We start from the raw sequence: 22,137 nt of genomic DNA on the forward strand, positions 1-22,137 counted from the left end.
CTGACTCGGTGACTCAGATCCCACAGCCAGGCCTACAGTCAGGCCGTTTCCTCCCTCCAGGACGTGCCAGGGGTCAGCAGTCCCGGAGGGGCTCCTGCCCCCGAGCTCGGGCACCACCTGGCTGTCCCAGCACAGCCTTTGTCCTCTGCGGGCTCTCTTGTCCGGGGCCCTCGTTACTCCCCTCCTGGCTTAGAGCTGCAGCCTCTGACCAGACTCCTGCTCGCCCTCCCTGCTTCCTGTGCTGCAACCAGGGCATCGCATAAAACACGAGGCAGCCCGTGTCTCAGATTCTCCTGGGCCCTCGCATGGCTCCCCAGGCCTCGAGGGTGAAGCCCTGCCCCTAACCCGGGCAGACAGGCCCTTCCTGGGCAGGCCTGTCACTTCCCTGCATTCCCAAGGGCCAGGTCCATGGGGGAGCAGACAAGCCAGCAGGACGACAGTCGAGAGTGACCAGGACTGGTGACAGGGCGGGTCTGGGGAGGAAGCTGCTCACGGAAAGGAGCCACCCAGCTTCTGTAGTGAGCTGAACAGGGGCCCACAAGAGATATGTCCACGTCCTAATCCCTGAACCTATACGTGCGACCTTATTTAGAAAAAGGTCTTTGCAGATGTCATTTATGTTAAAGATCTGGAGAGGAGGACATCACCCTGGGTTATCCCAGTGGGTCCTAAATCCAATGGCAAGGGAAGCAGAGGGACATTTGGCCACACACAGAGAAGATGATGTGACGACAGAGGCAGAGATTGGAGTGACACAGCCACAAGCCCAGGGGTGCCAGCGGCCACCAGAAGAGGCAAGGAATGTGTTCACCTCTAGAACCTCCAGAGGAAGCATGACTCCTTGACTGAAGATTTCTGGGATCTTCTGTGAGAGGACAGATACCTGTTTTTTTTAAGCCCCCTAGTTTGTGGTCATCTGTTAGAGCAGCCCCAGGAAAGTAATGCATCCTCCTTGAGGGTGTGAGAGAGAACCACACTGCAGAGCACTGACCTCAGCCGTATCACAGTTATTTGTTCGATATCTATCCCCCTCCCCAGCTCAAAGTGGGGCCCCATGAGGGCACAGACTATGAGTCTCTTATTCACAACTGTGTCTTCAAAACCCAGCATAGCACCTGGAAGTCCAGAAATACTTTTAAGAATAAAGGAATGAGTGAATAGATGGATGGATGACAGATGATGGGGTCTTGTAGGATGAATAGGAGTTTGCCAGACAAAGACAACAAAGAGGGGAAAGGCATTACTGGTAGAAGGAAGAGCAGACGCAAAAGCAGGTGGAATTTTGTGCCTTCAGATATACTCCGTGGACAGCTGCTTATTGATGCTAAAAGTGACTTCTGCCTTCAGGTCTAGAAATTCAGCCCCTTTCAGAAAGTCAACCACAAGATTGAAAGGAAGAAGGCAGAGAACGATTACAGAAGCAGGGTGGGTGGTATTGAATGTTCCTGTTCGCTGAGGACTAGAGGAAGGTCAGCCAAGGAGGGGAGGGTATTCAAAGCAGGAGGGGAGGGGTCTCTGCTCCTGAAAGGGAGGTGGGGCCTCTCTCCAGGTCAGGGACCCTGCTTCAGCCCCAGCTCTGTCCTCTGCCACTAGCAGTAATGAGGCTGCTGTATTCAGGGTTTCTCAGACTCTGCATGCTAGGAAACGAGCCTTCTGTTTTACAAGGGAGGAGCTAGGGCAATTCTGAAATTTTAAATAAAGATGGGTCCTATCAGGGGACTATCTCCCTGCTCCCTGCCACACCCTGAGGTTAAAATGATTTTCTCATATGAAGATGCCACTTGCAGCCCAGCCGCTTTGCAGCTGTGGGACCTCAGGGTTGCCCCCGGCCCTCTGAGCTTCTCCCGAGCTTTTCTCCTCTCTGTCCTGCTGATGTCACCAAGCCACCCTGAAGATCAAGTGAAAAATGTGTGTGTGAGACTCTGTAAATTCTCAAGTGTTAATCAGATGGCATCTGCTTTTCTGATGAGTCAGCCACTGGTGGAGGGACTTGAGCTATGTCCACGGGGCATGTGGCCGCAGTAAATCGTGCCCACGATGGCCATTCTTCTGGCTCCAAGGGCTCAAGGATGGCTATCGGTCACTAGTTCCCACGACTCAGCAGGCCCTGGGGAAAGGTTCGTGCTGGGTCTGACGAACCTGCTGGAAGGGCAGCGCTGACGGCCTTCGTTCCTTCCCCCAGGATGTTGGCGCAGCAGAAAAAGTTCCTGGCCCAGTTCACGGCACACCAGCGGACCCGCCGGGATGCGTGGAAGCAGAGCGTGAGGGTCATGGACCATCTGGAAGCCCAGCTTGAGACCCAGCTACAGGTACAACTTCTGAAAACGGGCCTTTGCAAAGCGGGCAGTGGTTTACAGGGGACTGGAAATAGTAAAAGGCTAAGCTCATGATCACAGGTCAGCACTGGAGCCTTTGTGAGGACCACACGCCCTGCTCGGGACCCCCTCAGCCCCCGCTAGTCTCACAGGCTGATGACACATCAGCCTCGTTGCTCAGCTGTGAACTTTGATTCCCCCGGGTCTGCAGCACCAGCTCCGGGCCAGGCCCTGACCACTCATCAGTTTTGTCTGTTGAGCTGAAAGGAATGAGCGTCTCCTTGTGTGTGAATCGCCACCATGGGGGCCTCTTGGTGTCACGGCAAACATCAGTATCATTCAGGCAGTGCTGCTGTGACTAAGGTTTGCGCTTTACCTAGAACACACAGGAAGCTCAGCTTTCGTGATATCCTGTGGATATCTCATCCCAGAAAAATCTCATCAGCGTGAGATTATAAGGTGCGGCTTTAAAGCAAAGTGGCCGCCTGTAAAAAAAATCAGATATTCCCGAATGGAAGTGCTGAGTGGAGTGCTGGCCCCATCTGAGTGCTTGCCACCGGCGTGGCAGTGACATCTGAGACAGTGATGAGAAAGATGTTAATGGCGGTTAACATCTATTCCCTGAGGGTCTCTTGTAGACAGTCCCTGAGCAGAGAGCTTTACATTCACCACCTAAAGTCCTACTCTGACAGCCAAGGAGCGGGTTACACCCAGTATCCCATTTACAGATGAGGAAACTGAGGCCCCGAGAGGTAAGTCACCTCCCAGTGCCCCACAGTGAATAAGCCACGGAATCCGGGTCTGGCTGTTAATCAAATGGTGTTGGCAGTTAAGGACTCCGACTCGAGTCAGGCAGGGGTGCGCTTGATCCTGGTTCTGCTGCCCTCGCCGAGCCCCTCGCACCTCAGTGTTCTCATCTGTAAAGTGGGATCCATGGCTGGCGTGAGCGAGGATGGATGCTTAGCTGCCCCCGCATCACACGTGCCTCTGCCTGCTCCTGGCGTTTCTGGATGCCTCTTGGAGAGTCCTCCTCCACTTGGGGACGCGGTCCTGTCCCCACTCTCACAGCGCCCCCTCGTGCTGATGGAAGGCGATGTAGAGGCGGAGCAGGGCAGAGGGAGGCCCAGCTGACCCTCTCTCTCTGCATCCAGGAAGCTGAGCAGAGCTTCATCTCAGAGCTGGCGGCGTTGGCCCGGGTGCCCCTTGCCGAAAGCAAACCGTTTTCAAATAAGCATGGGCTGTCAGGTGAGTCATAGAAGGCGATGCCCTGCAGGCTCTCTGGGCTGGGAGTATAAATTCTAGCACCGGGTCTACCACTAACTGGCGTGTGGCCCCAGGCATGGCACTTACCCTCTCTGGGCTTCTGTGTCCTGTCTGTAGATAAGCAGGCTAGGCTAGGATGCCCCTGTGTCCCTGGCCCTTCAAAATGCAATAATTCCGATTCCTGGGTCTGCTGCTCAGTAGCTGACTCTCATCTCTGACTCTGTTTTCCCATCTGTAAAATGGGGATAATTAGCCCTCCTCCCTTGACCAGCGGAACTTCAGGGACATCATAGAGTGCTGTAGCCTCTAACGGGATAGCAAGGGGAAGGTGTGTAAAGTCATGGAGGGCTATTAAAATAAAAGCTATGGTACTGGAGCTGTGTTCTAGGTTCTTACTGCTTCGGAAGGCTGCCAGTCTGCTGGGTGTGGTAGAAACACAGCAGGAGCCTGGCCGACTGAGTTTGAATTCCAGCTCTGCCACCTTTCAGCCTTGTGGGCTTGGGATAGCTCTCACCCCCTGCGAGGTCTCAGTTTCCTCACAAGTTAAATGGGTCTAAGAGCAGTAGGTACTGAGTGCATACTTGGCCCCCAGAAGTACTTAAACAATGCCGGAGTGGCGTGAGGCCAAGAGATGCTGTCACCTACCCAGAGTCACAGAGCCAGTTTCTGGGTTCACGTGTCTCCTGCAGAGAAACCCCTAAGGACCAAAAGGAAGAAGCCGGCACCCCGGGACAGAGGGGACTTTGGGGGGCCCAAGGACGACGACCCTGCCTCAGGGGGCCCCCCCTCAGGATCGCTCAGGTACACCAGGGCCCTTGTTGATCACCTAAATCTGGGCAGGAAATCCACTGCCTCTCTAGGTGTTGACTCGGGTCTGAGAAATGATGGGTGATAACGGGAAGTGTTGGTATTACTGTTACTGCTATTGTTAGTGTCCAGTTGGGCCCGGTCAGCCACGACCCACCTCCCCAGCCCGTCAGCATCCAGCCTGAATAGCTGGCAATCCCAGGCCTCACCAGGGCGCTGCGAGCTACAGATGCTTCCAGATTTGTGGTAGCGTGGATCCATCCTGGGGTGCGTCCGTCGTCTGAGCATGGGTTGGACCTCCCACCAAAGAGAGGGAAACTGGGAGTTTCTTTTGTTTCTTAACAGCCCATGTCAAAATGCAGATTGTTTTGATGGCCTGTCACCACCTTTTCATGTGATCAGATTGGATGCATTGTTATTGCATCTAGACAGACCTGGAATCAAAGTTCTGACCAACTGCATTTCTTCCATATTTTAAGCAGCAAAAGGCTGAGCCAGCAAGAAAGTGAGGTTGGTGACGGTGAGAATTCCAAGAAGATGCTAAAGAGAAGAAGCAATCTGTAGCTTAAGGCTGGTCGGGGGGACGGAACCTGAAGACCCCGTCTGAATGCCACCTGCCCCTCCCCCAGGCAGTGAGGAGGGACTGGCCACCCTGGGGTGGGGGACAGTGGGGTCTCCCCTCTGCCCACAGCCTTGCTGTGCAGGGATGGAGAATGGGTATCAAAGTCCCAGAAAAAGGCCAAAAAGAGCAGGGCGGACCCTACCGCCTGTGAAGATGATACCCACCCCCACCCCTGTGTTGGAAACATGTCTGCTCCAGTTTTTCAGTGTCTCCTTGGCTTCGAGATGTGGCTCCGTTCCTTGGGAAGCCCCTCCTTCCTGGCTCCCTGTGCTTCCCACTCACTGTGTCCCGATGTCACCCCGAACCTGCGTTCCGCGAGCGCTAAGTGGTCTCATTCCCGCCCTGGGGGCCCTCTGCTCGCCAGCCTCCCCTCCCGGTGGAGTTCCACCTATAATAAAGGGATCACCAGGTGTTGCTGGTGTTTTCTGGGTCCGAGGCCTTTTCTCCTCCGTTCCCATCGCCCCCGCTCTCTCTGTCCCCTGCACCGTGGGCACTGGCCAACATGGAATCTCATCGGGACCCATTCCCTTCTTTGGCTCAGCCAGCAGCGAAGGCCTGGTCTCAGTGAGGGGGTCTGAGGAGTCTCAGGGCCCCATGACATAGACCATGGAATCCCTGGCCGGCAGGCCTATCCTCACCCACCCTGGGGACCTAAGGACCCACAGATACATGACACCTGCATTAGGGTCTTCTGTTGGAGACACTTAAAGCGCTAGGAAGGAGGCCCTGCCCAGGAGGACTTCCCCTGGGAGGGATGAGTTCTTCTGCCAGACAGCAGTCCTCCCCTAAGGAGAAATGCTTCTCCCAGGGGATGCTGGGAATATCCAGAAGCTTTCAGACCAGCCAGTGCCTTTCCCACCTGGAAAGAAAATTGCCTTTTTCATCGAAATCAGGGATTCTCAGTCTTGGCACTATGGATATGTGGAGTGAGAACATTTCTTTGTTTGGGGGTGGGGCTGACCTGTGCATGACGGGATGTTTAGCAGCCTCCCTGGCCTCTTCCCACCAGATGCTGGAAGCACTCCCCAGTTGTGTCAACCAAAAATGTCTCCAAACATTGCCAGATGCTCCCTTGGGGGCATCACCCACTGATATAAGTCAGAGCATGCTGACCCCGGGCAGGTCTGGGATGGAGAGTACAGGGTTTCCACAAATTCCCAGTACACAGTGGGCTCCAGGTTATAGAAGCTCCTGTCTCAGGGATTTTCTGGACCATTTGTGGTCTGGATTTTTATTTCTTACAACCTAGATTAGTCTCTCTTAGTCAGGAAAGCGAGGTTCCTTAACAAAAGAAGTAATCCATACTAGTTACATCGTTTGTTAAGGATACTAGCCATCGATCGGAGCATCCTCAAATCCTGACTGGTCACCAGGCGCATTTCCAAAGTTAGCCAACAGCCCCCTCTACGGGCTAAATAAAATATTTCCTTATTCTGCAGAGTCTTGTAACAAGTTTGACTTCCTTCCTGCAATATTTTGCAAACCTGTTTTACGTAGCAATTGCTTTTGTCACATGGGTCCTGTGCACAGAGGCATTCTGAAGGCAGATGCCTCCTATGCTGGGAACGCCTGATTTGGTGACGTGAGTTTGGTAAATGCCGATGCCCTGGCAGCACCAGGATCTCTGGAAGATCCCGAGCAGTGTAGGTTCAGCCTCCACGGATCTTGCATGGACGATGCTTTTGCTTTAAGCGTAGCTTCCTTAGCCCAGGGGACGTGTCACCTGTCACATGCTGCTGGACTGCTTGGCACAGTGTGGGGCACATAACTCTCCATGAAGGCTTGTGGACTGCGTCTGTTTTCAACACATCAACAATCGACTCTAGAGGTGCCTTTCATAACGGAATTGCCTCCTTGTTCAAAACAAAACACGACTCTCACGTCTGGAAGGACTCTCGGCTGTGTTGGGCGCAGGCTCTGGGACACGGGTGTGGAGGAGGACTTTCAGGCCCGATACTGAGCTGCATGAACACAGCACACCCAGGGCCGGGGAGAGGGGAGGAACAGCAAGAAGACCCCGAGGACACATCTCAGCCGCCCTCCCTCCATCTGGGTTGTGTCCCCAGTTCTTACTATGGGCTGTGATGGAAGGAGGTGAAAGTGGAAGGGGTTCATGAATGATGACATATTGAAGCGTTTAATGGATTAATTTTTACGCACATTTAGCCTCTCCGATCTGGTCTGAGCTGCTAGGATGAAGCCGATGTGGTATATGAGGTCAACAGAGTCTCCAGCCAACCTGGGGTTTGTCTTGCCTTCATCACCCCGGGGCTGGTATTGCTGCTGCTGCAGAAGCCTCCTAACTGCTCCTGATCTTCCCTCCTGCCCTGCCCCACCCTCCTCTCATCTGTCCACACTTCCTAAAACACAGATCTGACTGCAGCTCTTTAGTGGCGTTCCCTTGCTCTTAGGAGAAAAAGCAAACTCTAACATGGACCACAGGGCCTTGCGAGATCTGGTATCTGCCACCCCTCCAGCCCAGCTGATGCCGTTGCCCCCATCCAGCCTCTGTCTCCTCTCACGGCCTCATAGGTGCCACACCCCGTGCCTACCCCAGGGCCTTGGCACATGACAGTCTTCTGTCTGGAACCCTGCTGCCCCCTCCCATCCCCTTTGCCTCATTAGCTCCTAGCCATTGTTCACATCTCAACAGGGCTCACTCACGACTTCAAGAGCCACCCCTGCCCACCTTGATAAGATCAGACCCCCCTCTTTCGCTCTTAAGAACTGTCTGTATATTTTGTTGCTGGGATGGGGGAGGGGAAGGTAGATACATTGCTTTATTTCTCATCCAAGTTTGGAACTGGTTGAGATAGAGGCAAAGCAGCCACAGAGATCTGCATGTCAGCTCTATAACTGATGAGGCCAAATTGGGGGACCCTGTGTCCACAAAGAGCCTGCTCATGCTTACCCCTGAACTAAACTGCCCGCCTCCAACACAGAGATGTGGCCCCGGTCACAGGCTTCTACCATGGGGACACCCCCAAAACACACTGAGAGGAGTGGCGAGGGGGCCCAGGTTTGGTGGGGGGGTTAAGGTGGGGTGGGAGGATGGGAGGGTGTCTGAAACTTGTACATTTGGGCAAGGAGAGTTTCATAAAAAGCCAATAAAATTACAAAAGGTATAAAAGAGAATACTGTATATGTTTAGAATGAGAGACGAGAGCAGAACAAATAGTTTTAGAACCTGATGAACTCCACAAAATCACAAATACAAAAATATAATTTTTTAAGTCAATGAATTGCCTAACCCACTTCTGTAATACTTTGTTCTAACATTTCTCCACTCACTGTTGTGTGCATCGGATACCTAGATTTCCATAGACCAGTTTCTGGCTCTGCACACTTGCCTCAGTGCTCCTTCTCCTCGTTGCTGGGCACACTTCCGGTCTGGGCGCACTTCCGGTGCCAGGTGCCACGGGACGCATTTGCGTCGTGTCCCCTGGCCTGCGCTCCGTGTCACGATGCAGGGGAGTTGGCACAGGGGGTGGCCATTTGTGCCTGGGCTGGCTGGAATTATGTCCACTGGACACATGCCCATCCCCACTGAACCCAACTCAATCTGCCCTAACCCAGATCCCAGATACGCCCGTGGCCTCCCAGTGTCACCTGATGAGCGTCACTAACTTCGTGGTAAATTTGCATCCAAGGAAGTGTGTCCTGAGGCCCGTCATCTCCGTGGAGGGAGGAAGGGAGCCACTTAGCACTCTCAGTTCTGAAAAATCAGGTGCTTTCCCTCTGCTGGGGAAGAATGAGTGAGACAGAGGCCAGGAGAACCTGCACATTTCTCCCCCAGAGATCGGACGCCCCTCTCTGGGGGACATGAGGAGTGGGAGATGAGCATTCTCTACTCCCTGCAAAATGCTTCCTTTATAGCACTTAGCATGGTGTGTAATTAGATGCTTTGGATAATAATTTGGTTAATATCTGACCTTCCCCCTGGAATAAACACCCATTGCTTTCCCCTACTAGCACGATGCCTAGTACTAAATAGGCACTCCTCGTACACTGGTGGAAGGAAAAATGTAGGGAAGGAGGGAGGAGGGAAATTTCATTTTGGTAGAAGCCCTTTTTGTTCAGGAATCTTCTTCTTGCTCTCTTGCTCCGTGAATTGACATCACTGAAGGAAAACTTGAAGCCAATGACACCAAATGTACTGGCATTTACTGGGACACCAGACCCGACTTACATTGCATGGATTGAAAGCTCACTGGCTTCATGTTGGTAGCTTGAAATTGGCTACAGTGAGAGTACTGGCACCATAGAAGTTAGCAGACACTACAGACTGGGGCTCCCACCCCAGCCCAGCCAAGCTCAGAGTCCAGTGTTTATTTAGCAGTGTACCTCAGGACCACTGGGTTAGAAGACCATGCACTGTGGTCACCCTGGTCTACAACCAAGGCTCTGCTGCAGCTTAATGAGGGAAAGGATGGTCTTTTCAATAAATGGCACTGCTTCGATTGGATTCTATATGGAAAAAAAGCAAGCCTTGAGCCCTATTTTACACTGTGTACAAAGATTAATGAGAGATGGGTCATAGACCTAAATGTGAAAGATAAAACTTCTAGAAGGAAACTCAGAAGACTATTGTGGTAGCAGAACAGTGCCCCCTCCCCAAGACTTCCACATCCTAATTCCTGGAACCTGTGACCATGCTATGCTCTCTGCAAAGGGGAAGTAAGGGTGCAGATGAATGAATAGGAGAATAGATAGCCTTCCCCTAAAGCTCCCCACCTCCTCCTACCATTTCAAGAGATGAATGAAAAGAACGTTACTTACAAGGAATGCTGCAGCTCAGCCTCCTAGAATTAAGGCTTGTCTGTCTTGCAGCTGCCAGGACCCCTGTGCCTGTGCCTCTTGGGAACCCAATGTAGGACAGGGGTGCTGGCGACCTCAGCAGGTGATGCCAACTGGGCGGTGGTCCGGTGGCTTGGCGGCCGGGCAAAGGCCCCATCAGAGTCGGTCCTACAGGGAGGATGTTAGGGCTGCTTCCGCTTCAGCATCTGCTCCCTGATGGGCTGGGGGGTGATGCGGGAGAGAGGAAGTGTTTTCCAGACAGCAGGGTGGGTAACTGATTGTTGCCGACTTTACTCTTCTGGAAGTTTCTGCATTGTCCTCTAGTAGTCCCAATGGGCCAAGGCCAAATATCAAGTCATTACCCTACATTCTTGATCTTTCTTAATATTTAGCTTTGTTTCAAGAAAATCCATAACTGACCCTAAGCCACCACCTCTCTGGACCTTAAAGTATCCTAACCCAGTGAGGGTGGGGGGAGAAGACACTAAAAGCATAAAGTAGACGTATGCCCATCCAAAGCCATCCTGCCTCAAATGACAAAGCTTGGCAGTTAGAAGCAAGGAGCTTTGGGCATGTGGGTCCTGGATTTAAATATTGGCTGTGCCACTTCTTGTGTGATCTTAGATGAATTATTGACCTCTCTAGGACTCATCTGTAAAAGATGTTAATAATAGTGCCTACCTTACAGAGCACCTGACATGTAGCATGTGCTGTACAGATAATGCTGCCATCATTATCACCACGACCACCACCACCATCACCATCATCACCATCACCATCACCATCATCAGCATCATCACTATCATCAGCAGCATCACCATCACCATCATCAGCATCATCATCACCATCACCACCATCACCATCACCATCAGCAGCATCACATGACATCACCATCATCATCATCACGTGACATCACCATCACCACCATCATCATCACCATCATCATCATCACCATCAGCAGCATCATCACCATCAGCAGCAGCAGCATCACCATCAGCAGCATCACCACCACCATCATTGTCACCATCATCATCATCATGTGACATCACCACCACCACCATCATTATCACCATCATCATCATCACCATCAGCATCATCATCACTATCATCAGCAGCATCATCACCATCAGCAGCAGCATCATCACCATCACCACCATCATCATCACCATCAGCATCAGCAGCATCATCACCATCATCACCGTCACCATCAACAGCATCATCACCATCACCATCACCATCAGCAGCAGCATCACCATCATCAGCAGCATCATCACCATCACCACCACCATCAGCAGCAGCAGCAGCAGCATCACCATTACCACCATCATCACCGTCACCATCAACAGCATCATCACCATCATCACCATCATCACCATCATCATCACCATCAGCATCATCACCATCATCACTACTAACTGGTAATCAAGACAAACAACTTTGAGGTTTTACTCCTCCTTAGAATGTATACCTCCCATGGGACTGGAGGTCAGAAATGTGAAGTTTAGGAGCTGGGCACTTCCAATCTGAGGCAGTCTGACCCACATAACACACAGGAAGAGACAGCACACCAAGGAAAGGCTGGGCAGGAGGGAAGGGACGTGATGTGATTTCAACCTATTTCACAGAAGCCCTTGGCCGGCCATCGTCCTCCTATTCTCATCCTTGTTCTCATGACCTAACACTCCCCAAATCATGACTGGCTCCCTCTCCTCCCTCCTCTGCTGCCCCGACTACCTAACAAGAGCGAGTCCTGGGGAAGCAAGCACCACTGTCCGCTACTACAAAGGGGAGCACAAAGCATGAGCACCTGAGCAGCCATCACTTAAATGCAAACACCCCAGTCAGGGAGTGGGCCATTTATTTTCTTTATTTTTTCACAAGCGTTGAATTCAGAAATAAGAGTCACAATAAGTCAGCTGTTAAGTAAAAATGAGGGTGATTACAAAGGAAAACTATGTACAAAACTTTAAAAATCTGACGGCCTCGTCATCCGCCTGGGAGGGACCAGGACACGGGCACCGGGAGCAGCTGTGGCCACACCGTGGTCAGCCCTGAATGAGGGTGGGAGACCCCTTTCTGAGTGTGAACCTGGCTAGGCCTGCAGCCTGGAGCGGGCTGGAAGGACACACACAGACCGGAAAGACGTCATGGCGAGTTACAGGTGCCACGGAGACCAGGGTTCCTGACACAGGACGAGAGTGATGCTTCTCTGGCGGTGGGGCGGGCTTCCTTCTCGTGTAGACCTGGGGGAGGGGATGATGAGGACACATCTTCCTGCTATGAGTTTTGGAGCTGCCCCCGAGGGCTTGAGGTCTGGGCTTCGTGTCTACGTAGGGCTGCGGCTGTCTTCTGTCGGACGCACTCACAGACTCGCAGACGTAACTTAGTAACATGCATCAACTATCCTAGAACAGCTACAGGGGTGCAAGGGAACCACTCAGAGAACCGTGGAGCCCGTGGCGTCAGAAGTGGGAGGGACAGTACAAGACGAGGCTGGAACCTGTGTTCACTAAGGAGGGGCCTGGAGACGCCATGCTCTGAGGTGGGCTCAGATGAACACACGACTGTGGGCAAGGGATTTCCAAGCAAACACACCACACTAGTACCACTTCTTCCTAAACCAAAAAGGAAAGAACATCATTCCATTTTCCCCCCATCAGTACCAAACGATACTGTGGGTTTCCAAACACTGACAGGGCAAGGGATGGCCATCCTTCCCAGAATCCTTCACGCTCGCTCATCCACGAGTTGCCTTCACCCGAGGCTGGTGATGTTGGAGCGGCCACCAGGGGGCGCCACGATGCGGTGGCCGGTGCGCCGGGGGTTGTTGTCATCTATCTGGGCACCTGGAAGAGACAGAGCCAGTCACTCCAGCGAGATCTGCTGACACCAGCTCCATGTGCTGCTCCCGCGGGCTGGGTGCCCTCTCATGTCATGTCCCCCAGCCTCTGGGACACCGAGCCTTCGTCTCAACACTCCTTCCATCCTCACCATCCTTCAGCCCAGGATGACCTCTGGGAAGGTTCCCTGACCTCCACGGGGTCCGTTGCTCCCTCTTCTACGCCCCCCCAGGCCCCGGGGCCACCCTCCTGCAGCCCTGACCACCCTGTGCTGTTTCTTGTCTGGCTTCATGTTCTTGAGACAAGTGGGCAAACACTTACTGAGTGCCTACTGTGTGCAGGCGCAGACTTGGTGCTTTAACATGTGCTGCTGAATTCAGGGCTCACAGCAATCCTATGAAGGGAGTGTTGTTTTAGCCCCAGTTTACAGATGAGGAATTTGAGGCCCAGGTCACGCATTGTAGGGGGCACCACTGGAGGGCAGGGAAGCCAGGATCGTAGCCCCACTGGTTTGTCCCCAAAACCCCAGCTCCTACTGCACACTCAGAACGACACTTGGCAGTGTCCGTTTTTCCCAGGGTGTTTCATGTGCTATGCATGGGAGCACACGTATGTGCATTTGTATATTGTGTGCATGAGTGTGTGTACCCGTGCATGTGTGTCCCTGCGTGTGTGCTTGTGTGTGAACACTTGGAGCTGGATTTACCCACCCTGTTTGCAATGGGCAGGTCTGCGTGGGGATGGGGGGCGGCCTTGTTTGTTTTAAATCTGCAAAGCCAACCATCCACTCCAATCTCACGCATTCTCTTGCAGTTAAAGAAAGACTTAAAATTGGAGCACTAAGCTCAGTGCCTGGCGCTCAGTGAATATGTATGAAATGAAGACTGGATGACGGATAATGCTGGGAAGGAGGGATGCTGTGGAGAGGGGTCCAGTCGGGAGACTTCACTTCCAGCGCAAAAGGTGCCTGGAATTTGGGTAATTTGGAGTCAGACAATCTCCTCTCCTGGCCTCATTTCCTTTTCTGTAAAATAAGAGCCGACTCCTATCCACAGTATTGTGTAATCTATTGCCTCAAACCACAGGATCAATTTTATGGCAAAGCAGGTGTAACAATGAGCACACGACAACAGGATTCACTGGATTCACCGTGAACCTCATTGATCGGAAGAAGCTGGCCTGATACGAAGTTGGGGTGGTCTACATTGAGAGCTCTGCTAGGCTGCCTGCTAGGGTCAGGCGCTGCCTCCCAGGGTACAGTATGTGTACTGAACCAATGCCCGATATTCGATGTCATGTTCCCAGGAACCAGGAGGTGGAAACTGGATTATCCCCTCTCACCGTCACTCCCAATGACTTCACCAAAGAGGAAATTTTAAATAAACACATGAAAGATGCTGAACCTCATAAGGAATCAAAGATTTACCAATTAAGACTTCAATGAAAACAACAGTGACAAAAATAACTAGATGAGGTCCTTCTACCTCTGACTTTATATGATCTGTGTAAGCCACAACGAATTTGGTTTAGAGTACTGACTTTGATTTTCTCTCATTGTTTCATTGATAGACAGTGTGTCTTCCTGGACCCAGAAATCAGGCCAAGTGCTTAATATCTTTCTACCTCATAAGCATCTGTACCTTGCTTGGTTACATACCAGGTACTTTGAAAATACCTGTTGTACAAAAGGACAGTACTTCAGTAAACCATGCTATGTCTCTATGATGTAACCTCACTCAGATATTTAAAAGGACATCTGTGAAGTCCATCCTGATGTTGGAAAGTGTCTGTGCAGTTGGTATCCAATGGAGTCACCTGTGAAACTGCTGAGGGGCTGGGCAAAGGCAGTGCTGGGGCTTTATAGAGAAGTGGGTGCTGAACAGGGAGAAGAAGGATGGTTGGGGGACACTTCCTGCAGACTTTCCATTTCATTGTTTTTTTGCTGTTCTAAAAGGGAGGGAATGTCTCTCTGCATTTAATTGCAATCGTGAATTGCATGAGACCAGAGATCCAGTGTGCAAACTCCCCGAGAGGTTGTGTGTTGTCACACACAGACAGTGTTCCAAGCATTGCAACCAATCCCTGTTCTGCTGATTGAGCATCAGATGAAATACTCCGTTGTGTTTAGGGTCCATTTGTGCAAAAATATTAGTTTTCTTTAGACACTGGATCACACGGTGTGGGAGATACTCTTCCAGGACAGGCTCAGGGAAAGTGAGACGGACTGGACTGGGGGACCCTCTGATTCATGCTCCCCACTGCGTAATCCCTGAATGGATGGTAGGTTGTCACCCCCGCAATTTAAACTGGTATTTCATCTTCTCTCTGCCCCTTCCATTCTCTCTTTTGCCAACTACATCGCCTTTTCTGTTTAAATGTCCTTCACTCCTGCTGGACCAGAAGTCAGCCCATTGAGGAAACTCAGCCCTGTTTTTACAGCCCATGAGGTAAGAATAGTTTTCTGCATTTTTAAATGGTTCCATTTCAAATGGTCTTAGATATTGCCTCTTGGCTCACAAAGCTTAAAATATTTACTACCTGGCCTTTTAAGAAAAAGTTTGCTGACCTCTAGAATAGACTGAGCCTGCCCAGCTGTGTCTTATTCATCACTGTATTCCTGGCACCTAGCACAGCATATAACTCATGCTAACACCTCAAATATTCGAAATTCCGAGGCAATGTCCCAACAGGTGCACACCTGTCCTTGTGTGGCGATCTGATGAAACTGCAGACACACGTCCCAAGAGCCTTCAGAAAGTCTGAAGGACCACGTGAACTTTCGATTTTGTCTGCACACATTTGTTGAGCACCAAGTCCTGGCATTTTGACGCTAAATGTCTTGGAGCCTTAATTTCCTCCTTAAAGAAACAGGAATAATACCACTCTACACACAGGGCTGTTGTGAAGATGAAACAGTCATGAGTTATGAGAGTGTGTGCTGAACTACCATGGATGGCTGAAGACCCGACCCAGAACATACATCCAGCAAAGGCAGCTACCCTGATTCCCCTTCTCCACACATAGCTTCATGGGTAAGAGTGTAAAATGTCCCCAAGAGTGTTAAGGAAGAGCCTAAGGACAATTTTCAGGCAGACTCTTCATAAACCAGGGTCAGGTATCTCTGTGCTGCTCCCACGGACCTTCTCTGCTCTCTGACCTCCCCCAGCCCTCTCTGCCCAACCCCAGGAGGGGAGGGGAGGGGAACCCACACTCCCAGCTTTGGCTCCTCATCGAGTGCCTGAGGCCGTGGGTCCATTTCTCAGGAGTTCAGGGCTCTGGGAGCCACTGTGGGGTGGGGAACCTTGGCCGCTGTAGTTTCTTACCTGATAAACTGAAGTTGGACTGGTGGAGGTTTCTGATCGGTGGAGGCTGGTGTTTGGAAGGCGAGGATTTGACAGAAGGAGCAGGAGTTGCATATTTGGGTGTGGCTGGCACCTCATACACAGGACCGTCATACATGCCCCTGGGAACCCCTTGCAACCCAGAAACCTAAACAGATCACAAGAAGAGCAACTGATTGACAAGATGCACGTATGCATTCCCGTGTGCAGGAGAGTGACCATGGTCTCCTCGGGGATACACACACGTACACACAAACATGCACACACGTGCTTGTACACACACCACACAAGGCACCCGCTCATACATGCATACACACGTGCACAGGCGTACATATATGCATGCACACAAACATGTGTGCCCACATACATATGCATGCACACCCCTACACACTCCACATACACATAATTCACACGTGTGCATGTACATGCACACACATGCCTGCACATGCTAATATGCATAGTACACAACCACATGCATACACACGTGCACAGGCGTACATATATGCATGCACACAAACATGTGCACACATATACATATGCATGCACACCCCACACACACTCCACATACACATAATTCACACGTGTGCATGTACATGCACACACATGACTGCACACACACTAATATGCATAGTACACAACCACACGCATACACACAATTCACACATGTACATGCACACATGTCTGCATACACACCAACATGTTTAATATACACACTAACATATAACACACACATCACACACACACACAATCCAACACACATTCATAAGACAGGCAAGTGCACACCCACATGCATACACACATATACATACACACACAAGCACAGACACATACAGAGCTTCGTGCAGGAGGACTCCAAAGCTATTTCCAAGAGGAAAACACTTCCCTGACACCCTCACAAGGACCCTTGAATCGGGGACTGGTGGCATCACGGGGTCATCTTCATCGTGGATTTGAGGGCAGGTAGTTTGGGAGGTGATCCCGCAAAGGAGGAGGGAGAGAGGAAGGGAGAACACCCACCACAGGGAGAGAGAACGAGAGGGCGGCCTCTGAGGGCACCTGGCTCAGGGCTACTGCAGGGAGCAAACCTCCTGGACCCCAGGGAGGATGGGACACAGTGCACAGCCTCCATCCCCGTGGGTTGAGGGCTGTACTGGGAGAGAGAGTCATGAGGCAAAGAAGCCAAAAGCTGCGGGGGCTCGGGTGGGAGGCTGGTAGCCTGCTGGTGAGCTCAGAGCCAGCCAGGGGAGTGTGGGCGTCGGTCCCAGGCCCTGGGAGACAGAGTGTGGCCAGGAACATGTGCAGGTTCCCACTGTGAGTCAGTGACAGTGCCCCGACCCCAGCTTCACGTCCCTCTTCCCCTGCACAGGTGACAGCGCCCGACCCCAGCCCTAGGCTCCCTCCTCTACAACAAAGGGGTCCTTTTTCAGCACCAATATCAAGGGCCCAGAGCTGCTTGGTGATAACCCATCCTCTGCCCCCAGCAGCCCTGCTGCCCTGACGCCCTGGGACCTCATTGTCTCTGCCCCATCCCTCTTAATACCTGCTTCCTGCGCCTCTGGGCTTCCCTGGTTCCAGCAGGTTCCAAGCCTGTGTTCCTGGCCCCCAGTTCCCTTCAGTGACCTCTGAACTCAGCTTGGCCAGATGTAGGTTCCGGGGCAGGGCCTGTCCCCCACCTGGCCTAGCCTCTGTGCTCTGCCCTCAGGTATGCGGGGAGGGTGGCCCTGTGCCAGGGGACCTGTCCGCCTGGCCACCGCAGATCACGTCTTGGCATCGAGGTCAGGCATCCACCTCTCACAGATGCCGTTAACCACAGACCTCAGGTTCAAACTGATTTAGAGGGAATGAAGCCAGCCAAGGTGTGTTTCTGCCTCCTTGGTGGGTGTCCCAAACAGGAGTTTACACAAGTCCCTTTGTCTCTCAGCAGCCTGCTGTGGCCACATCGCTATCCCTGGCCATCTTTCAGATCTAACTTGCTAATTCTCCATGTCCATCATTTCCCCATCTGACGCATAACATCTGTGCAATTTGGTATCCTTGACCTGGGATGCTACACTTTAAGGCATAGAGAGGGACAGTAAACAGACACAGAGCATTGTGATGGTTGGCCTGGGAGTCTGGGAATGCCAGGAGGTCTCTGGGCTCTTGCATCTAAATTGCTGGCACTGGTGCCACTTATGAAGCACAAGAAGAGTGGGACCATACACAGGTGGGCACACATGCACACACACATATACAAGCACATAAGCGAGCACAGGAGCACATACACACAGGAGCACCACGTGCACATACACATACACCCATGCACATACACACACAGACATACACATACACATGCACATACACAAATAAAGCTGGGCTTTCTGGCAGACATCAGCCGTTTTAGTGCGGGAAGCAGGTTGTCATGGTGATGGGAGGGACTTAATTAGGGAAGATGATTGATCACAGATGGGAGTCTTTCTGAAGCATGAGCCAACTTCCTCCTCTGAACTGGACTGGAGACGGGACAGAGCCTGTGCCTACTCCATGCCCTTTGACCTCCTGAGTCCACGCTAAGACTCCTCAAGAAAAAGAGGGGAAGGAGGATGCAGAATGGAAGGGGAGCAAGAAGGAGAAAAGAGGGCAGATCGAAGGGAGTCTAGATGCAGTTCTGCCACCCCTCGAGTGGGCTAGGGCGGTTTATTTTTACCAAACGGCACTAAGGGCTTCAGAGCTCTCCCAGCCGTGTGATGCTGGACAGTCCTGCACTGCTTTGAGCGCCAGGGTTCTGATCTGCAGAAGGAAGGTCATGACACCTAAAAGAGGAGTGGTGAAGACCCCCCCCCTCCAGGATGATGCAGGATGTGCGTCCTGGCTGGTGTACTCCCAGGACTCTTCCCATCACCCCACGTGCACAACCCTTTACAGTTGGCAAATCCCTGGCACCTCCTCGGTCTCGTCTGGTCCTCACTCCAGCCTGAGACGCAGGCAGGTCACGTCCCAGCTCATCTGACACGTGAGGAAGGGGAGGCTCGTGCAGCTGTGACATTTGTTTGCTCTGCACACGGCAGACCCTGGCTCCACATACCTTGTTCCTGATCCTGACGCGCTGGTAGAGGTACTCGGGGAAGGGCTTCCTCGGGATGAAGTGGCCCACGCCCTTGTTGACGTTGACGTTGCCATCCTCAAAGACAATCTTGCCTTGGCTGATGACCACCAACGGGGAGCCGTGGCACTCCATGCCTTCGAAGATGTTGTACTCCACAGCCTGCACGGCAAGAACCACGGGCTTTTATCCAGCTTCCAAGGCTTTTCTCCACATCAGCCCTGTTCATCCTAATGGTGATTCTGCTACACATCCTATCACAGGCATTTTCCAATGCTTGTTCTTTCTGGAAAACACCTTTAGGACCGTGTAATATTCTTTTGTACACTTTCATTTGCATAATCAGCCCCTCACAGTTGGGCTTTTATGTTGCTGGTGGTTTTATATAATCTAACTAATATCGTCTGGGGCATGGTGAAAGTGAATGGGGTTCCTGGAGTTAGGCAATGAAGCCACTCTGACTATAACTGAACATTTTGGGGTCTTCTTTTAAAAACATTTTCTTTCATTTTTCCTAAAATTAAATTATTGGGTCAAAGGACATGAGCTTTTGAAAGGCTGCCAAATTATTTTCTGATGGCATCGGACCGATTGACGCGACATCGGCAGCGGGGGAATATTTCATAATTTCATGTCTATGAAATCCCCTCTGGCACTAGGTAAGGTCATTTTTATTTATTTATTTATTTACTAATTTGAAAGACAAAACATTTCCTAGAATATATGCATTCCTTTCATTAGTCCTAAAGTGAATACAACTACCACCAGCCAAACTCTTTGATTATTCAAAAAGTAGGTAAAAAATATGGTAAAAAGTCGAACGGCACAAAAGATATATATAATTTTAAAAAGCAGGTCTCTTTTTGACCTCAGACTGAGATGCCTGCCTCACACTGACCTTTCTGGAACCCCAGATATTTTCTGTGCGTGAGTAACTTTCTCATGTTCCAAGCGCTCTGGACAGTTTCACCTTAGTTTTTCTCCTTACCTCAGAGAATGCTCCCCATCAGCGAACGTTCCTGTGTTGTGGGTTAAAAATGTTTTGATATTCCTTAAACTGCTGCACTGGATTCCACCCCAGGGACATACTATCATTTACTTATCCAATTCTCAGGGACAAGCACGTGGGTCTTTGCCCTGCTTTTGCTAAAAAAGCACAATAAACACACTTGAGTGTCCACACCGGCACGTGTGAATATCTTCGTAGATGTGGACTTTGGGCCAAAGCGTAAACGGATTTTAACTTTGACAGATTTGCCTTCCAAAAAAGGCAGCGCTGATTTCCATTCCCAACAAAACTCCATGAGTTTGTCGGCATGCTAGTTCCACCTCAGCTCCATCCTATTAAACCCCTGCATCTCAGACACTGGCGCAGGTAAAAACAGCATCTCACTGCAGTGATTTGTATTTGAGATCGGATCTGTTTTTAAATGAATAGAAACCCTTTGTATATTTCTTCCTCTGTCACTGCATTTTTGCGCCCTGTTCTTTTAGGTTCTTGGTATTTCCCTTAATGGTTTCTAAGGACATATTCAATGTTAAAAAATCTCTCCCTTTGTTTGTCCTGTGTATTACCAATACTGTGTATTACCAAACTTCCCTGTCTGTCCTCTGCCTTTTGATCTCATAAAGTAATAAATATTATCATTTGCTGCAATATAGAGGGTTTTTTTTTCTTGGTTTAATTTGTATGTAGTCAGTGGTCAAACAGACCAATCTTCTTTTATTTTCTAAATTTTGTGTCTTGCTCAGAAAGGTCTTCTCCCCTTCAAAATGATCATTTTTAAAAATGTGTTTTATTCTAGTCCTTTTATAACTTTATTTTATTTCAATGTTCCACCCATTTTGAATTAGTTTTGTGGTCAAGAGTACAGCAGCCGCCTAGCCCTATGAGCCGGGTATTCAAACACAATTGGTTGAATAACTGTCTTTGTGTAATTTTAACAGTCTCCTTTGTTGAAACCAAACTCTCATATATGCGGTCGTCTATTGCCTGGCTCTCTTTTCTCTTCTGCTAATACCAAACTGCCTCAATCATTGTAGCTTTATAATATGATTTAATAACTGGGATGATTAGCGTTCTCTCTTTAGTTTTCGTTTTCTTAGAAATGTTTTGGCTATTCTCAAATTGTCCATCTAGGAACTCTGTTTTTCTAGTTAAAAAACAATTCCATTCCATTTTCTGATGCGATGACTTCAAGTTTATAGATTAAATTAGAAAGAACTGATGTTTTTACTCTACTGAATGTTTTTAGCATAAAAGGACTTGCGCTTATGGAACATTTTAGTTTTGATTGTTATTAGAAACAGGATTTTGATTTCCATTCTGTTTTTCAAAGTGCTCTTTAATTATCTCATAGAAAAGGTATCAATTCTTTATATTGATTTGGAATCAGCTGATGGATTCTCTTATTGTTTTTGATGGTTTTTAGGTGCGTACTCAGGGCTCCGGGGAAACAATCATGTTGATTTTTTACAAACAGCTGCTAATACTATGCTTTAGACTCTTTGTGGCCGCTGCCTCCCAGGCCCCAGGCAGAAGATCTGTTTTCAGTTTTAACATGAGCTCATCTAACACTTCCTGAGTCACCCTGAAGTGACCCCGCTAGGCAGTAATTTACAATTTTGCTGAAGCCCAAATGTGGATTGTAAATACTGAAAGGCAGTGCAAGAAGCAAATCACTCACCTCCCAGTCAAAACTAGACAACTGCCCAACTCAGCGCAGCATGGTCTGTTAGTTGTCTTCTTAGTGGAAGGACACATTACACGCCACAGTGGCATTCCTCAATTGGGGAATTCTTATGAGGCTCAGGTTATATTACCCACAGATGTCACGGTCTATATTTCACAACTACATGGAGTTTTTGGCTGTTGTTGTTTGTTTAATTTTTCTATTTCTGGCCACGCCACATGGCTTGCGGGATCTTAGTTCCCGGACCAGGGATCGAACCCGTGGCCTTGGCAGTGAGAGCACAGAGTCCTAACCACTGGACCGCCAGGCAAGTCCCACAACCACATAGTTTTAAAAGCTAATTGTTTCTTGTGTCTCCCTCCCACCCTCCCTATCCC

General features: G+C 50.4%; 3 protein-coding genes across 9 annotated transcripts in view; 1 reads left to right on the top strand and 2 right to left on the bottom strand.

Annotated features, from left to right (window-relative positions):
• The window catches only part of EVC (EvC ciliary complex subunit 1), an 82,378-nt gene extending 76,936 nt beyond the window's left edge, over positions 1-5,442 (top strand). The window contains exons 18-21 of one of the 5 annotated variants that reach the window (XM_082462774.1): positions 2,183-2,309; positions 3,467-3,560; positions 4,228-4,379; positions 4,731-4,810. In XM_082462774.1, coding sequence (XP_082318900.1) covers positions 2,183-2,309; positions 3,467-3,560; positions 4,228-4,379; positions 4,731-4,757 — 400 coding nt within the window. In that variant the 3' untranslated portion in view covers positions 4,758-4,810. Of the gene's footprint in view, positions 1-2,182; positions 2,310-3,466; positions 3,561-4,227; positions 4,380-4,730; positions 4,811-4,864 lie in introns of those variants that run through there. The other 4 variants (XM_082462772.1, XM_082462773.1, XM_082462770.1 and 1 more) reach the window with 4 other exon arrangements.
• A 1,363-nt stretch (positions 5,443-6,805) lies between these two features.
• LOC309661332 (uncharacterized protein) lies at positions 6,806-11,485 on the bottom strand. 2 transcript variants are annotated; one of them, XM_082463069.1, is made up of 2 exons: positions 10,829-11,485; positions 6,806-10,603 (listed from the first exon to the last, which is right to left on the bottom strand). In XM_082463069.1, exons 1-2 carry the CDS (start codon positions 11,208-11,210, stop codon positions 10,482-10,484), a joined length of 504 nt encoding a protein of 167 aa, XP_082319195.1. In that variant the 5' UTR covers positions 11,211-11,485; the 3' UTR covers positions 6,806-10,481. The 2 variants fall into 2 exon arrangements, with proteins under 2 accessions (XP_082319195.1, XP_082319196.1); XM_082463070.1 differs by having other exon boundaries at positions 10,696-11,485.
• A 141-nt stretch (positions 11,486-11,626) lies between these two features.
• The window catches only part of CRMP1 (collapsin response mediator protein 1), a 66,780-nt gene continuing 56,269 nt past the window's right edge, over positions 11,627-22,137 (bottom strand). For both annotated transcript variants that reach the window (XM_082462830.1, XM_082462831.1), the window contains exons 12-14: positions 19,050-19,229; positions 15,968-16,133; positions 11,627-12,650 (exon numbers count right to left, since the gene is read on the bottom strand). In XM_082462830.1, the coding sequence (XP_082318956.1) occupies positions 12,559-12,650; positions 15,968-16,133; positions 19,050-19,229 (438 nt within the window). In that variant the 3' untranslated portion in view covers positions 11,627-12,558. The remainder of the gene's footprint in view (positions 12,651-15,967; positions 16,134-19,049; positions 19,230-22,137) is intronic.

Source organism: Balaenoptera physalus (genome assembly GCF_965194825.1).
Source record: "Balaenoptera physalus genome assembly, chromosome: 5".
Taxonomy (NCBI): Eukaryota; Metazoa; Chordata; class Mammalia; order Artiodactyla; family Balaenopteridae; genus Balaenoptera; species Balaenoptera physalus.